The sequence below is a fragment of the Drosophila serrata genome, unplaced genomic scaffold, assembly GCF_035046125.1.
Source record: "Drosophila serrata isolate PLE 108 unplaced genomic scaffold, ASM3504612v1 contig_272, whole genome shotgun sequence".
In the NCBI taxonomy this organism is placed as follows: domain Eukaryota; kingdom Metazoa; phylum Arthropoda; class Insecta; order Diptera; family Drosophilidae; genus Drosophila; species Drosophila serrata.
In genome coordinates this window covers 8,579,322-8,597,615 of record NW_028257170.1, presented here as the reverse complement: position 1 = coordinate 8,597,615, position 18,294 = coordinate 8,579,322, and the positions used below count along the sequence as shown (strand labels likewise).

The 18,294-nt window shown below is 37.7% G+C and overlaps 2 protein-coding genes across 15 annotated transcripts in view; both read left to right on the top strand.

Annotated features, from left to right (window-relative positions):
* Lmpt (four and a half LIM domains protein limpet) overlaps nucleotides 1-16,063 on the top strand; it is a 66,914-nt gene extending 50,851 nt beyond the window's left edge. For 8 of the 14 annotated variants that reach the window (XM_020960508.2, XM_086833494.1, XM_086833495.1 and 5 more), the window contains 5 exons: nucleotides 4,279-4,479; nucleotides 5,480-5,654; nucleotides 14,482-14,651; nucleotides 14,713-14,899; nucleotides 14,963-16,063. In XM_020960508.2, the coding sequence (XP_020816167.1) occupies nucleotides 4,279-4,479; nucleotides 5,480-5,654; nucleotides 14,482-14,651; nucleotides 14,713-14,899; nucleotides 14,963-15,120 (891 nt within the window). In that variant the 3' untranslated portion in view covers nucleotides 15,121-16,063. Of the gene's footprint in view, nucleotides 1-2,492; nucleotides 3,693-4,278; nucleotides 4,480-5,479; nucleotides 5,655-9,138; nucleotides 9,501-12,948; nucleotides 13,184-14,481; nucleotides 14,652-14,712; nucleotides 14,900-14,962 lie in introns of those variants that run through there. The other 6 variants (XM_020960512.2, XM_020960516.2, XM_020960513.2 and 3 more) reach the window with 6 other exon arrangements.
* A 724-nt stretch (nucleotides 16,064-16,787) lies between these two features.
* Nucleotides 16,788-17,743, top strand: LOC110190100 (uncharacterized). Its single transcript, XM_020960407.2, has one exon. The coding sequence runs from the start codon at nucleotides 16,790-16,792 to the stop codon at nucleotides 17,690-17,692; it is 903 nt and encodes a 300-aa protein (XP_020816066.2). The 5' UTR covers nucleotides 16,788-16,789; the 3' UTR covers nucleotides 17,693-17,743.
* The last annotated feature ends 551 nt before the right edge of the window (nucleotides 17,744-18,294 follow it).

Sequence of the window (18,294 nt, the reverse complement as noted above, 5' to 3'; positions counted from 1 at the left end):
CTTTCCCTGCCCTCGCCTTTGATTTTCTTTCGTTCGATAAACAACAAGAAATGAAAATACAAAAATACGCTGGAAAATAAATACGAGCAGCACAATATAGATGAATATACATATCTGTATATATCTGAATTTATGACCCAATTAACGCCTTAACGCCTGCGAGAAAACTGCCAAATAATCGTAATGAGGAGCAGCGCGGCGGTCGCGGAGCAGTCACAACACGCAAAACTTTTTATCAAAAGATTCGCGAGATGCGAATTATTTATAGACCAAACTCGCAGATTGCATTACACTCTCGGCTCCATTGCAGTTGTTGTTGCTGCTGTGTCTGTGGCGAAAATAGCAACAACTAATATACACACGCTATGCATTATTTAATGCATAAGTCTAGTATGTGCATATAGCCACGAACATACATCATCTCATAATATATATGATAGATAGAAATATGGAAAGGCATGGCCTGCGAAAAAATATTTGAGGAAATATCTTAAAGGTTTAGGAGATGTTTAGATTGGCTCACAATTTTATTTTTTTTTTTTATGGATAAATATTAATATTAATAGTGCTTTTGACTGGAAAATAGGTAGTTAAACCATTGTTTAACCATTTAGAACAGCCATTCCATCTTAAGAAACTATAGTCAATAGGGCATTGTCCGTTTATAGATCTATATTTGCATTTCTTTATTATTACTGCACATTAAACCATTACCATAATTTTTAAAATCAATAGTCAGAGTCTTAATAAAAAAATAATATCACAAAATAGTTATAAATTAATAAGGAAACATAATTCAAATATGTTTAAAGACTATTATATCTTATCTTTCCTGATTATTTTATTTTTTTCCTGATTAAATCTCCTTAATGTTCATAATCGAATCATATTATAAAAATATTAACATATTATAATAATAATACAACTATTTGAACAAATCTTTTTAAAAATCATATCATATCAGTACCATAAAAGAAAGATACATACACCTCATGTAACACCAATAAAGTATCTCTTTTTAAAAACAAACAAATCAAGTCATTCAAAATTATTGTTTGCACATTAGAGTTAGTTCCATAAACAAGTCAATAAAAACAAAGAAATCCGAATTAATTTAGTGCTGTTTATACACTTAATTTTATGTTGTTTCTGTTTGGTTTTGTGGATAATATCCAACTCTTGAAACTACACATTATTCCCTAGATATTTATTTGATTTGAGACCCCTTCATCGCTTTTGCAACCCACGTCACTGTGTACATTATTATTATTAAAGCAATAAATTCAAGCCATCACAGCAGTGAATCAGTTTACATCAACATTTTGATTTTTAAACAATCCATATACATACATATATATAAATACAATTTCTGTGGCTGCCGCTCTCTGTAGCCAGAAGATTTTACGAGTTGTTGATTTCGTTTATTATTTATCTCGAACTAAGCCATTTTTCTTACACCATTGACGACCTAGAGCTAGGCATTGTGAGACCTTGTTAATAGGTTTCTACCACTGAACTGTCACTAGTCTTTATAGAACATCTTCGCGGCCCATTGGTAATTTGTACTTGTTTTAATTCGCACCAATTCCCCTTGGGCGGCTGCCCTTAAATGTCGCGTCAATTTGTCTAATGGCAATTTGTTCCGCCGCAAAACAAACATTTCTTATTAATTGGGGTGCAATATTTTAATTTGCCGCAAAATATGTACGTTGAAATTGATTTAGGACCAGACCCATGATGAGGTCATTACGAAATGTGGGCTCCATGAAAAGTTGTTTGATATCCATCAAACGTCAAGCGTTTTTATTTATCATTTAGATGTGTTAAAAATGTTGGGTAGCCTTTTGTTTTAGGAGGAAATTGATTTAATGTTTTTTTGAAAGATTAATTACAACTTCGTCTAAAATAATTTTAAAATGTGTTGAGTGTGCTTCCAAAGCATACGTTAAATATATCTTTATATTTAACTTACTGACATAAATTTCTAAAATTGAAATGCTCATTAAAAGTACATTTTAAAAGATAATCCCCTTGATATCCATAGTCAATTCTTGATATTTATATCTAAAATTAGGCTTGAAATTTACATTTTTCTTCTATTTATGTTCCTTCCTCAATTGGGAATTATTTAATGTTAAATTCCGTGTGATTTTCTTATTTGGCCGACACACCTGTTGGCGCGTTTCAGTAAACATTCTGCATCCATTGGCATCCCAATGATGTCTGTATGCCAAATTTGCCAGAATATCGAGGAATGTGAAAATAAATTCCATATATTAATACAATTACGATAATGCATGGGCAGAGCAGCGCAGATCAATTAAGGCAGAACTAAAGGGAACTCTATGTATAAACGAAAATATTGAACGAATGCCAGAGGCAGATCATTTGCTTTAGATCCCCGATCCAATACCGATTTATGCTCCATTATGCAGTGTGTTTGTGTGTGTGGGATTCGCTGAGTGTATCTGTGAGATTTTCCATTTACGAGATTTTCCATTTCAGTGTGTCTGTGCGGCGACTTGTGTGTCGTGTGCACAAGCGCCATCGAAGGCGCAAGAGGGGGAAAACTGGGAAAATTTCTCAAATCTCTGACAAGCATTTAAGGGGGGCGGGGGGATGGATGCCACACCCCTTTGACACCCCACGAGAGGCAGGTGCGCCACCCACGCCTTTTGGCACCTGAAATGCGTTCGATTATTATTATTATATTCACTCTCTTACAAATTACTATTTTTAAGCGGAAAGCGCAAACGATATATTGCCAGAAAATTGGCCGAGAATCTCAGAAGAAATTACCCAATTGCATTGCACATTCAATAATCCCGTTAATTATTGGCGATATTTACATTGTCTAGCCAGTGGATTTTCCTCTATTTTCCGCTCTCGCTGAACGAGCAGAGATCTCTAGAGATCTGTGCACTCCCCGATCTCTCCGAGATTTTATTTTTACACTTGGCGGTGGCGAAACTAGATACAGAGCGAGCGATCGGCGGTGCCTGCTGCACATTCGAGCGTTTCAAAAACATTTTCGGAAACCGCTGCGCCAGTTGAGATCCCGACTCGGCAAAGATCATAACGTTCTGGACGCCGAAAAAATATCGAAAAAAATAATATAACGAACAAAACCACACAGTACACGCAGCACGCGCGGCACCCAGAAACCGAAACAGAAACAGATACACACTGAGATACATAGACACACAGATACACAGATCCACGAGATACAACATTTATAGAAAAGAAAGTTCAGTCGGTCGCGATGGCGGACGTGGAAATTATGCAAACCGTGCAAACGGAAGTGAAGAAAACGAAAAAGGTCAAGAAGTCGTCGAAGCGTCGCGAATCCGAGGTCCAGATCAGCGAGGTGGAGGTGGATGCCTCCATCGAGGAAAGGGGGTAGGTGACCTGTGTCATGTGTGTCCCAGCACAGTTTTGTGGCAGTTCGTTAAAGGCATCTATAAATATATATTCTGTATCTCTCATATCAATCAATCTTTATCAATCACACAATCTTCCACCTTGTCCGAGCTCATTCCGTAAACATTCCCCTCTTCGAAATTTCCAAATCCAATTCAAGCAAAAGATATACCCAATATGTATACAATATATCCAAAAGAACTCTCTCTCGCATATCGAACTTTTACAAAACGACACACGTTACTACTCTACTTTCCTCGGATCACTAAAAGGTATCCACAAAGTCGATCTAAGTACACCAAAACCAAACCAAACCAGACCCAAGACAAAACCAAAACCAAAACCAAAAAACAGTGCCACAACAAAACCACAAATAACATACCAAAATCACACTGCACAACACAAAAACAAAAACCAAAACACAATTGGAAAATAAAAAACACACTATCTGTGATGTATTCCCTATTTTGTTTATATGTGATAATATCGGGACTGTGAATTATGTAATTGTGGAGAGTGATCCTTAAGAAATTTAAATTGAATTACATAAAGATTCTGGTTTAAAACAAATGCGATATTCAGATATTGCAGAGTATGATTTAGGCTCAAAATGTATTCAGATTTATATCTTCAAGGATTCTACAACATTTTTAACAAAGATTTGAAGCTATGCTTAGTTATAGTCACTTTAAAATAAAGACTATATATATTTCTAAGGATCTTTCCTTTATCTTAAACCCAACCTTAGTAGGATAATAAAGGATTTCCCTAGCAGAATTATAATAATTCACAGTTCTAAATATTTTTATGGTGACAATTTCTATATCCCCGATTCTCTGTGTGTGTGTTTGCTTGCAGTTAATTTTCAGTGGCGAGTACACAAAAGCCATGGACAAGGACTGGCACTCCGGACACTTTTGCTGCTGGCAGTGCGATGAGAGCCTCACCGGACAACGCTATGTCATCCGGGATGATCATCCGTACTGCATCAAGTGCTACGAGAATGTGTTTGCCAATACATGTGAGGAGTGCAACAAGATCATTGGCATCGACTCGAAGGTGAGTGCAACCATTCAGATGTCTGGGTATACATATATTAATAAATATATTAAGAAAAACTGGGAATCTGGGTCCATAAACTGATCGTAAACCGAATTGATGATGGCCATATGTGGGCAGTTTAATAATGGAACGAACCATCAAGTAGGGCAAAGATCATATTATATGGCGCACACTTCCCTTGACAAAATTCCCCTGTTTCTGGTTGCCTCTCGTAAAATCACAAAAGAAATCGATAAATATTTGAAATCAATCAGAAACACAGATTACAAACAGTTTACCTAAAGATTTGATTTTTAATGCGGGTTTTATGCCCCTGGTGTGTTGCTTTTTTTTATGTTCGTTTAATGTTCATCAAGTTTGGTTTATGCTGTTTTTATGCGTCTGGCCGTAATTTGTTTTAATTTTCATTTAAAAATAGAATGACAACTGCAAGATGAGCTAATATTCATGGTTTTCAGTTAGATAAGAGTTTGGGAACTGTTTAAAATGTTTACATATAACTTGTTGCCAAAAGGAAAGGTCTTAAGGGATACTTTAGAGGAACCTATTTTAAAATTCTGTTCTAAAATCCGTTTTTATTGCTTTATACACAACCTAATTAAACTTATTATTTTAAATTAATTCAATGATATAATATATATTATTTTTAAAGTACTTTTATAATGAGTTTTGGTATAATTATTTATCCCAGTATAGCTAATTTTGTGAATTGTGTAGTAAAATTACATTTATAATTTGTATATGCATTTCTAAGGAGCTAATAATTCTTTGAATAATTTGTGTATTTACATATAGAAAGCTATTTAAAAATGCAAAATTCTCTGCCAATTAAAGTTTCCATATAAATACAGTACAATATTCCACAAAACTATATAATAAAATGTAATTACCTTTCACTTCCTGTTGTAAAAATAATTAAAAACTGGTGGGAAAATCACTACTCATGTTTTGTAATTCATGGTTAATAGATAAATAATCTTATTTCTATCCTCCACAGGATCTTTCCTATAAAGACAAGCACTGGCACGAGGCCTGTTTCCTGTGCTTCAAGTGCCACCTGTCGCTGGTGGACAAGCAGTTCGGGGCCAAGGCGGATAAGATCTACTGTGGAAACTGCTACGATGCCCAGTTTGCGTCCCGTTGCGATGGCTGCGGCGAAGTTTTTCGTGCAGGTAAGAAAATTCAATGAAAATTCAAAGAAAATCTCCGAATTTCGTGGCATACTTGTGGGCGATGCGTGGTAAATGGCAGCACTGAACCATGAATTTATTTCGGTTGCGGGAATATCTCAAAGATGCGCACTGCGAATTCAAGTTCTTCTTGTTTCCGTTACGGATTGCTAATTGTTACTATTAGATGGATACGATCAGGAGCTAGAAACTGGTTCGACTCAGGTGGATATGCTGCACAGGCATCCCAGGTATCCGTATCTCGAGCACTTGATCAATTTATAATGCCAATTGCAAGGAAATTGATTGCTTTTGGCCAGGCTATTTGTTAGCAACGTTGGGTCTAGTTAGATTGGGGTGGACTTATAGAAACAATAGTGGACTCTGTATAATTGTATTGTATGCATTTAAATAGCAACAATTCTACAATTAATTTTATTTTAAATGTAGCATTTTTTTTACAGATATAAGAAGTGATTTAATACAATAATATTTAACTTAACCTTTATCAAATATTTAAGCATAATTCTTGAGGCAAGCACAATTTAACTGCTTAAGAATATACCACAAATTATAACGAGCAGAAGTGATATTTTAATAGCTTCAAAATAAGTCTTGTCAGTTCATTGCCTGTGATTAAACAAACATTAAGTCCATTTTATGTAGAATTGACGAACTTAAAAACCCGTTTATAAGCATTAAAATTAAAGCTGTTAAAGTGATATATATGAATATAATTTTAATTTGATCCACAACCTAAGAAACAATTCTCTACAACTTTGAATTTTTATTTCGATAAAGATTACAATCAGTGCTTTTTGCTCAAAACTAGTTTTGTTTTTGACACAAGCGGAAGTATAACTCACTCAATTATTTGCCAGATTGACAGGCAATTTTGATGTTATCTTCTGAGTTTATATAGACAAAGGGGTTGATATCTATGTATATTATAATAAATTATATAATAGCATTCAGCACTAGTAAAACTCCTTGCTATACAAAGAGGTCCACCCGAATGTATCTGCTGGATATGTCAGCTTTGCATTCCAGCTAACGAACTTGCCACACTCGAGTGCGTCCAGTTTTTGAGATGCAAAGATACGCGGAGTTGCTTACGTAAGTGACTTGATGTCTCAACTGGCAGACTGCAAGTTCATTGTCACCTGTGCCTGGGGAGTCATTAATGAAACGGGCTTTAAAGTCGGCCCACGCCAGACCCTGAACCAATTCCATTCCCCTCCCCATTTATTTTGTACTTCAGAGAGAAGTCAAGACAAGGTGTCTGCTCCGTTTTCAACTGTAGCGCAAATAAATATGACAGAAAGGCAAACAGTGTCAGAATACGTTGACTTTGTCAACTGACTGATAAATTTATGGCCGATGCCGTGCGATCTGAGGCGATCTGATACGATCCGATCCGATCCGATCCGACCCCTCGGCACGTTCCCAATTTGGCCAAAACGCCGCGGGGCCGTGACACTTTCGCGTTAACGCAAGGTTACCAACATCCACGCGTTGCCAATTACGTGTAGAACAGGCCAGAAACAGAAACAGAAACGGCAGAAATCGCGGCAGTAAATATTATTATATTGTTGATTTCCCTGCACTCGCGAAAAGTTATTTCAATGTCAGCTTCGCATCCCACACACTCGACTTTTTGCGATCTCGGATTGAGAGATTCTGCTGTTTGTCAAAGGTGGATCCCAGCCTGACACTCCACAATGTACTGACCAAATCGGGCGGCAGCCAATATGCTTATCAAGTGTACAATAAATACTTGCTAATTACTTGGAGTTCACGAAGGCAAGACAAGTCTCTGTCTCTGTGTCGCCCTGGCATCAAATCGTCCCAAGGCGGAGGGCAGCAGGCCATAGAGATCCCATAGATTCCCAGTGAGCACATCTAATGCGAAGCCACTGAGTCATCAGAAAAAGAAAGGAAAATAATTATAAATTGTACACTGAGAAAATACTACAACAGAAGCTGAAATTGAGAATAATTTTCGTTCAAATTTTATCTATTTTATAGACCTTAGTAAAAGATCATTAATGAATGTCTTTTACTACGAAAATTATAGTTCAACTATGATATATTATCAATTTATATATTCTTAAAAAAAATCCTAAAAAAATAGTTTATATATTGTGATATTTCTAATATTTCTTAATCAAAAATAAGCCAGATAAACATTCTTTCATGCTTTAAGAATATTTAATTAAAATGTTCTTTAATTTCTATAAAAACTCATATATATATATGACTATTTTATAAGGTCAGCTCTTTATTATTTTATATTTTCTTATAAAGAACATTCCATATTTTAAGAAAACAAACATTTCAAGAAGAAAAACATTTTGTCAAGAATCTTGGGCATTTCTCTGTGTATCTTAAGACACTTTTTTGATTTATTTACTCCATCTGCTCAAAGACACGCGTCTTCGAAGCAAACATTTTGGGATTTTAATTTCTTTTTTTCTTTTGGATGCGGTATCCCTTGATTTGTGGCTTTTAAATTGCCATGGTTCGGATTCATTAGAATGAAAAATGGTTATTATGCTGCTATTTTCGGGGGCGGAGGTGCGGCACACATTGCGAATCGGCGGGAATAATTAAATAGAATGTGGTTTTTGGCACGATGCGAATGAGACTTTCATTTTGGGACTGAGCATTATGCCATTGCTGGGGCTTAATTATTTGAAATTTTGGGGGATTTGTTGTGGCCTTAATAAAGGATTAAAGAAGGGAAGCCTGCAAAATATCAAAGAAAGTATTAAGAGCTTTAAGTACCTTAAATTTCAAGAGTTATGCACTTTTAGCTTTGTGCAATAATCATTAAATAACTCTATTGAAACCAATTTGCTGCTTAATTTTTCTAATGAATTTCGATTTTTTATGGGTTTTCAATTGATTGATTTTGTTGGTAGCGTGCAAACTGTAGGGGAATCCCACGCCATCATTCCGGATCATCCAACGCGTGTCGCACCATTTCCGTAAGTCGCGGGCATTAATCAAAAGCGTTTGGCAGCGAAATTAACTTCATTCTACTCGTATTATTCGTGGCCAAATCGGGATGGAATTGATTAAAAACTGCAACCATTTCCTATTCGGATCGAATGGCAACCAGAATGTCACCAGAGCCACTGGGCGTCAGTCTACTTGACATATCCCCAGAGTTACTATGCTAAGTAATGCCCACACTGGATCTGCATAAGTAGAGGCCAGAGTCAGTCCCTGGCAGTTACCTGCCTGGGTTCGTCAATCTCCTCCCTGCAGTCAAAACAGTTCATAATTGCCGGCCAGCGGAGGAGTCCATGCTCTCTAAATGGCACCTGGTCCACCTTGCCGGGCGGCCACGGGTGACTATAATATGCCAGCTATTTCCAGCTTGGAGGCGGGATGCAACAGGTACCGATACCGGTACCGGCACTCGGTGCACACTCAGAAATTCCACTCAATTGCCACCGAAACTCACTCGACTCGATACCAGCTGAAATTCGAGTCACTTGGCTCGGCTGCCTCTCGGAAGTGTGTGTGTTTTGTTTTGGGCCCTCGCCTCGGTTTTTTCAGTCTCAAAGCGGCTTTCAAAGCGCGTGGAATGTGCCGCGGAAACAATTACAAAGCGATTCCCTAAAATATTCATATATATTCTGTTTTGCCGATTTTCCTTTTTGCCAGCAGCAACGTGTTGCATGTGCATATAAACTTTGATCATCTCGATACCATAAAGAATCCCATAAAGTACATCCGCAGTTAAAGTGTTCATAATTGAGGGAGGTACGGTGGCGTTGATTGGAATAAGCCAGTGCCACTGTAATTATAAACATCTTGTTGTTTTGGTGGAAATCACCTGTAAACAATATGAAACAATATACACATATTGAGAGTGCAAAAGTGTACCCAGCACGTTTAAATGGCTTCTGTTTTCCGTGATTGTAAACTGTGATATTTAAATAAAATAGAGAAGCGGGAAGGAGGGGTTAATTTTTCGTGAAACTGTGGGCTCGATTTCGGCCCACATGGCGTATACTTGTCGTCTGATTTCACTTTGCATCCTGGGCGTATACGTAACGCACGGCCCACACGCACACTCTCGGGCATTGCACAATCCTCAGGTGGCCAGAAATGAAATCGAGACACTCCAGTTACAGTTTTCCCCAAAAAAACAAATGCACAACACTTTTCCCTGTCATAAATAACCAGCAAAGCGACCAAAACAAGCCGGAAACGAATTTGGAATCATTTCGACTGCATTTAATGTCAAGCGATGGCCAATTCGACGTGTTCCACATTTAAATTCGATCCGAAATGGAAGTCCACAATGTAAACCATATGAATATGCACGCCATTCAGTTGGAATTTCTTTCGTTTATTATTATTATTGTTGTGTGTGTGGTTGTCATTGCAATTGAATATCAATTGGCAATGGAAATTGAAATGAAATCGAAATGAAATCGCTTGAAACAATTTCCGAACTTGCGGCCAAATGGCTTTCAATTGAATGCGTTAATTGTACGGCCTGCTGTTAGAAGGGGAAAACGATTCTTAATTAACTCGATTCCCCTTGAGGCACTTTTCGTATTAATTAAAGATCCTATCGGAGGAGCGTTTTAAGACACCCGCTAAGTCGACAGCTCCCGCTGATCCCGCTTAGACGATGTCATCCGGTTGTCTTATCAAAACAAAGGCCCCAAAACAAGCAAATTCAATTTCTCTTTTCACCGAATCTAAGAGACCAATAAATCTTGGCTTTTAAGCCCGCTTTTTGTGCCCTGCGGCGGGTCAAAGTCAAAGATCCCACAGTGAAAATCAAATATTGCGGCATGCCGCTAAATGGGAGACACTGTCAAATGCACAGCAAAAAAAAATATAACAAAAAATTAAAAATATAAATAGAAAAGAAAACAGATGACACCTTGTCAACCTAAGATTGAGTAGAAGTTTGAGTATTTCTAATAGACAGACAATCACAAAGCTATAAAAAACACAATAGAAAAGTCATCAGCTTAATTATTTTCCCAAGAAATATATATGTTAAGATGTCATGTAATGTGTTACAGAATAACTTTCAGATTTATTACTGGAGTAATTGTTTTAATAGTTTTAAATCAAACTCTAGTGTCTTTTACTTTTTAAAATGGACTTAAGGTATTCAATAAGTTCTTTTGTATATGTTTTTTAATTCACATTCTCGACTTCCGACTTTACAATCTTTAACTTTATCAAAGCTTAAAAATATCTTTATTATATCTCAAATACCTTTAGGGTTATGACTTTACATTCTTTTACCCAATCAGTTGTTGGAATATCTAAAGAAATTACACATTTCACAATTATTTTTGTTTATAAACAATGTACATATATACCATTAATTTTTTGCTGTGTGCCTTTTTTCGCTATTTGCTGCCAACAGTCTCCGGTGTCTCCAATTGCAATTAAAAATGCAGACCATGCACGACGCAAGGGTTTTGGGTTTCGCTCTTCGTTTTAGGCTTGGGTTGACATATCCGAAACCAAGTGCGAGTCCAAATCCAAATCCAAATCCGAGTGCGAATCCGAATCCGAAGTCCACTTTCATTTTCCGGGCCAATGCAAATGCCATCAATCAGCGTGCAGTCAGCGACCTGTCAATATATCATTGCCTCAATGTCTCTCCACTTGACCTCAGCAGCAATCGTCATTGCCGCGGTGACTTTTTGTTTGTAGGCGGCTTGAGACTCCAATCTATCAGTATCTCTCAGTGTCTCAGTGTCCCAGTGTCTCAGTGTCTCAGTGGGCGATGTGTTTGGTCTTTCCGAAGCTGACAACCCATCACAATTAGTTATAATTATGTTAGACGCTGGTAGCCATAAATAAACTTTGTTTATGTCCCAGTATTTAGCCGCGAAAACCGCAGCAGAAACCCATACGAATGCTGTGGTTACGAGTTGGTAATCCAAAACGGATGGGTCACCAACCAGATGAACTAGATTCGGAAAATAATGAATATATATAGCAATATGTGCACATACATTTTGTTTTTCAATTTTTGTATTAAACATTATAATATTTACAGTGACTGCTTATTATATTTATAAACTCCAAGCTCTGCTTAATTTTCTGCAGTCCCCAAAACAAGTTTTCACATCTTACTGTGAAGTTAAATATTAACTAAAGTCTTGTCTTTTTGTGTAAAGTAGTTGTGGAATGTTTTACTTGTTTATGGAATATTTTTAGCTTCACAAATTTATATTCCCTAAATATTTGCCGAAGCTGAAGCTGAATTTTAAGAGTCTAAAGTATTGTTTACTAATTTAAAGCCTTTCATATAAATTAATGAATTATTCATTCAACCAAATTATTTATTTACTTAACCAAAAGAGTTAAACTACTATTTACTATAAATCTCACCTGTGGGAATATTCTAAGTTATTGTTATTAAAAAGAGCTTAGCTTGGGAATTAAATATTATAATTTCCTGTGGAGACAATAAAATCTTACATCATCTTTTAATTTGCATTATTTTTGATTCAGTCTCTAACTGAAATACTCAACTTTGGAGAATTTGGATACCCCTTTTCTTTCCAAATACTTAATCTTACATCATCGCCCCCAAAACAAAATCGAGCACTCCAATTGCTGGCCAATGGTGGAGATTTCTCCGACATTCCTCGGCTATCTAACCATTGTATCTTCCCAATTGTGTGGGTTTCTTTGGTTATAATTCCACTCTAATCTATTCGATTCTATTCCGAGCTTCCTGTGCGCCTCCAGCTTGGACAATTTCCTGCTTCAATTTGTGCACGAGCTTCGAGAAACCAAACAAAACAAAATTGCTCATGATATTCAGAATATGTGTTGCTGTACCTTGGTCTGCTTACAAAAAGTTAATTATTTAATGATTTATGATAGCCAGTTGCGGCAGTTGTTGTTTCATTTCCATTATAACCAATTTGGTTTTTGGATTTTATTTATAAGCATTCGCTAAGTTTAATGAAACTTGTTATTTGGCAAATGATGTCATAGAGACAACGCCTTGAGATCATAGCCGATCTGTCATGGAACAAGAGAGAGAGAGAGACTTGGCGTCGCCAAATTAAGTTCGTGCTTAATTCCAGAGATCGTATTTAGTGGATTTATAGCCTGGTCTTTAATCACAAATTGACCCACTTAAAGCAGTTTAGAGTTCAATGAAATTGCATTTTTCGTGACTGATAAAAGGGGTTCCATTAAGCGGAAAAATAGTTAGTAGCAGAAGCCATTTAGTTGGGTGCACTCTGGGGGCATTCCCGTGATCTCTAATCCAACGATACTAAAAAAGTAGCCAACGAACATGACCGACGTGGATGTGCTCAGCTCCAGGATGAAGTCGCGCCTTCACCTGCAGACCAAGACCATTGGCGCCGATCGGATCAAGAAGGCCAAGGATAACAACGAGGACATTGCCGTGCTGAGCATGTTCCTGCCGAACGCCTCCGCCGTGGAGGAGAATCGCAATTTCTATTGCCAGCTGGGCGACTATTGTCGCCTCGGCGATCCGCGCCACTCCAAAGCAGGTAACCAAAGCCAAAAGGTGCTTTATTAACAACGGATGAGACATCATAATTTATCAATATTATTGGCCGAAAACTATTCAAATTGGCCAGAAGAAAGGAACCGCCCACAGGTCCAAAGCGTCGTCGTCATCGCTATCGGTGATGGTGATGATGATGATGATGAGTAATGAATTTGCCATTTACGGAGACCCTTGGAACAGGCCAGACAAGATATCCATCCGAGGGTCTATTAATTTATGTTTCATTTGAAGAAAGACAAGCCATAAAATTTAAATAATAAAACAGAAAACTATAATCGAAATGTTTTGATTTACAAGACGTTCGAGTGTCCAAAATTGTTTAGCCTTTAAGTTCATTTTTTCTTGCCAATTATGGAAAATAATGATTTAATTTATGGTTTAATAATTTGTATACGATTTATGGGAATATAGATAAGAGTTTTAAGTGCTTTACTCTTATAAAATCCCTGTCATCTCTTTGTTAGATTGTTAGAGGAAATCTATATATTTTTCCCATAAGTAGAGCAGATATAACAGCTCATGAATTAACAACTAGTGAAATTTAATGACACATTTGGTGGAGACAGCTCCAAGACAATATGGAACAACTTACAGAACTTATTTTCCCGCGCCTGCCACAACTTTCCTCGATTGTCTTGCTCCGGCAACCGTGAATTAAAGAATAATTTTCAGACGACAGAGTCTACATTTCCACTCAATTACCCGCCCTAGCAGGTCTTTGTTCTCTCCAGAAATGGGGGAAAACTCACCTTAACTCTTGCCTGTCTGCTTATTTTTGGCCACAAACATTTCGAACACGCAATAAAGAAGTTTAGAGCAAAGGGTCCTCAAGCGTTTATGTGGACTACTAAAGCGAACATAGCCCTAAATCAAAAAGCGAATGTCTGCTGTCTCAAGACTAGCCAAAAATTTGCGTAATTTCTGCATTAATTGTTATGAAAATGTCGAAGCCCCCGGAAAAATGTCGGGTGAGGCGTGACAGGCGCCCCCGCCGTGGAAAAAAGTTGCATGTCTGGCCGACATAATGTCAGAAAGTTTCTGTGTTTTTTGTTTCCATATCGAAAAATGGATGGAAGACAATCAGTGATTGAGCCCGCTGCTCTGCCCCCAATCTGTCATTTTGTCTGAAATTGAGTTTTTGCTTAAATAGAATTGATCGGAGATCCAGAGCTGGGTTAGTGGGTTGCCAAAGTTCAGGGTTCAAGGTTTCCACATTGCGGAAATTGATTTCAACTGGAATTGATTTTAACCCGATTCTCATTCCTCGCTACTTTGCAGGTACCAAGAAGATGGAGTACAAAACCAGGCAATGGCACGAGAACTGCTTCTGTTGCTGCGTCTGCAAGACGGCCATTGGCACCAAGTCCTTCATCCCGCGGGAGCAGGAGATCTACTGCGCCGGCTGCTATGAGGAGAAGTTTGCCACGCGCTGCATCAAGTGCAATAAGGTGAGTGAAGTTATATCTTCTCTGTACTGCCAATAAAATATCCTTTTTGTTATCCTTGCAGGTCATCACCTCTGGAGGTGTTACCTACAAGAACGAGCCATGGCATCGCGAGTGCTTCACCTGCACCCATTGCAACATTACGCTAGCTGGCCAGCGATTCACCAGCCGGGATGAGAAGCCTTACTGTGCCGAGTGCTTTGGCGAGCTGTTTGCCAAGCGATGCACGGCCTGTGTGAAGCCCATAACAGGTGGGTTGAATATATATCCTTTTTACTAAAGGAATCTATATAAATATATTATATTCTTTATAGGCATTGGCGGCACACGCTTCATCTCGTTCGAGGATCGCCACTGGCATCACGATTGCTTCGTGTGTGCCAGCTGCAAGGCCAGCCTGGTAGGAAGGGGCTTCATCACCGACGGACCCGACATCCTGTGCCCCGACTGCGCCAAGCAGAAGCTGATGTAAGTCTCAGAGTCAGGTGGCAGGATGGAGGAGTCGGAAGTCAGGAGGACCAGGAGGAGAAGGCGAAGCAGCCAACATTAGCCATAAACAAATTCAACGAAATTATGGATCAAATCAGAGGGATACAAGTGGTAGAACGATGAGGAGGAATATATAAAATACAGATGTATTAAAACGATATACAAGAGAAGATAATGCCTTACACTTACATTAGAAATGGGAGAACCTAGCTGAAGCATCGAATTGAGGATGTATCCTATACTAAAACTAAATCAAAAGCAAATCAAATTTTGTAAAATTCAAGTCGATAGAGTTAGCTAAAAGAAAATGTAGGATAACTGCGCTTTATCTTCACGCGAGTAGACCAGCACATCGGATTGTATAGATACTTATTATTTGTAATTGCATTTCAGAACGAAATCAAAATCACTAAAAGAGAAAAAAAAACCTGGAAAACCCAAGCAAAAAACAACGCAAAAAAAATCTACGGAACCAATTGTAACTATTGTTGCCACATTGAAAAATGTATGTTTATTTATTTCTTTTAAGTTTTAACCAAGCGACCGAATGAGATGAAAGTTTCCTAACCGCAGGTTTCAGTTCTAAACAGTTTTATTGTATTAAAAACCACACGGTTTATGTTTGATATGTATTGTATGTTTATTAAACAGCAACAAAAACAACACGCGCACACACACAGACACAGACACATGTCCTAGCAATTTAATTGTTTAGTTTATATTACTTTTGTTTCGATATTTTGGTCATTCTCTACGTATGTTAGAGACTCCGCTTACTTTGAGCACTAAAACCAACACACACAATACACACACGCTCGCAAAACACACAAAAAAATAATAATGATAATTGCGACACAACATTATATCAATGTCCTTAACTATTTAATGAAATTCAATCTAAATAAATTAATAAATTATCAAGGAAATGTTTTGTGGTGTTTTTAAATGTGGTTTAAGAAGGGGAATATCTTAATATTTGTTTACCATGTAAGCAAATTTTAAATCGATATATAAAAATGTAAATTTTTAAAAAGTCGTTTTCTATTTGGAGTGTGACCAGGCGCTTATTTGTGCATTGCCAGCTTTTTATTTAAAGCTGCCAGACTACCCAACTGAGATAAATACGATGTCCAAAACTTGATTTTACATTACGTTAACGGTTACTTTTTGGGGCTATTAACATTAAATAAATATAAACAAAATCTATACGGGTTTTGGTGCAAATAAGGGCAAAAAACAAGTAACATGTTTAACATATTACTTATACAGCCCAAGAAGGAAGCAAGTGCAATCTCATTTAATAATTTATGGAATGTTTACTTAAGTCTGGTTCTTTAACACAAAAGAAAACAAAAACACAAAGGCGTTCTTGAATAAACAAATGTCTTGACATTATTTTACTCTCTTTACAGATCCTTAATCTTTAAATGTGTAAATACATTATCTCATCATCCTAAACAAGCTAAGTACATTATGAATCATCTTAATATCATCATGTTAGTACAACAATTCCTCTCTGAGGAATATAACACTTTCACTGCCCTGATAACTGAAGCGATATTGGCAATAAACTCTTCGTAGTTCGTATAATTTCAGTGCCCACTGAAAAGAGAATAATACATATATAACAGAAAATTGACAAACAAATGCAAATGGGTAACTCAAACACAGTTGAAATGGCTCAAAACCAAAGCGCAGCGAGTGCTCAGAGCACGTCTCAAAGCTGGGATCGGTGTTTGGGTGTTCGGTGTTGGATATTGGCCATGTGCCAAGTGAAACAGCTTAACCAAACCGAACAAAGGCAAATACAAACAGAGCTCAATTACACTCAAGATGCGTACGAAAAAGTGGTAAAAATGTGTGTAAAATGTGGAAAAAGCGCAGTACTTGGAACAAGTTCGTTGGCCAAGGCGAAGCCAAAATTAGTGCAACCGCAGGCCAGGGCCAGAGCGGATCTTCTCCGGGAAAGCTTAATTACCGACGAGATGCAGGTGCTCTACATGACGCTGGGACTAGTGCTCCTCTCTGCAACCAATCTTCAGGCGGCCATTCTTCCCCTGACCCTCATCAAGGAAAGCGTGGATTTCAATCAGGCTTTACCCATGGATACAGAAAAGTTTGGGTATCTGGAGGTCAAGTCCAATGGATCGTTGTTTTTAAGGAGAACGCCCAATCAAAGTGGCAATAACCTGCAGAACCTTCTAATGCTACGAGGCATTCTTAAGGCCCTGAAGATCACCCCGTCACACATTTCCGAGGACGGTGGGGAACCCAAGGTAGACCTAAAGATCTATGGAGACGGAGTGGAGCACAAGTTTCCACCGATTCTGGAGAACATCATTAGGCGCATTCAGACCTACTTCTCGGTCTATCGTTATACGGATACCAGTCAGCCCTTGCAGCGAGTGGAAATATCAACTCTACCGGCGGAGGATTCTCCGGATGTGACCACTTTGCGACCCCAAGATGTGGATGATCTGATAGCCATAGGAGAACAGGATGCCTACATAACCGTGGGCGACGATGCCGATCCCCTGCATCGCTCTATTTATTAAATATTTATGCCTCTAGCTGTGTAAGTCAATAAAAGTGCCAACCTTAAAAAACTTGTTGGACTCTTTTTCACCCTCATTGAGGGACTAGATCCATATCTGGGCACGTTCCGTGGTTACTTTGTATGCAGCCCTGCGGATTATGATTTTGTTTACCAGTCCGTGTAATTTGTGCAATATGTTTAATGTTGCCGGGGAATTCGCGGGACTGCGAACGAAACTCTCACCTTATTGCGGGCTTTTTGAGGGTCAGTGTCATTACATAATCTTAAAGACAAGTGCGAAAATACATTGATAAATTCAGTAATACAGTAAAAACAATAATAATTCATATTGTGGATTGTATTTAGCCAATTTTACGTTAAAGAAATTATAATGAATTTTAAATTTAAATACTAGAAACAAATCAATCTTCTGAAAGCCAAACTTTGCATACTCTTGCAGTTTGTTCATGGAATCGAATTGAAAATCAATCATAACGCTGTCAAAAGTACATTAATTCCAATGAAGAAAGCATTTCTTTGCTTTACTAGGCTAAGAATATTGCATTTAAAAATTTAAAAATTAAAATTTTCATTTATTTATTGAAAATTTTAATGATGTCA

Coding starts and splice junctions, on each gene's coding strand:
- LOC110190100 (XM_020960407.2), top strand. CDS start 16,790: ATGGGTAACTCAAACACAGTTGAAATGGCTCAAAACCAAAGCGCAGCG.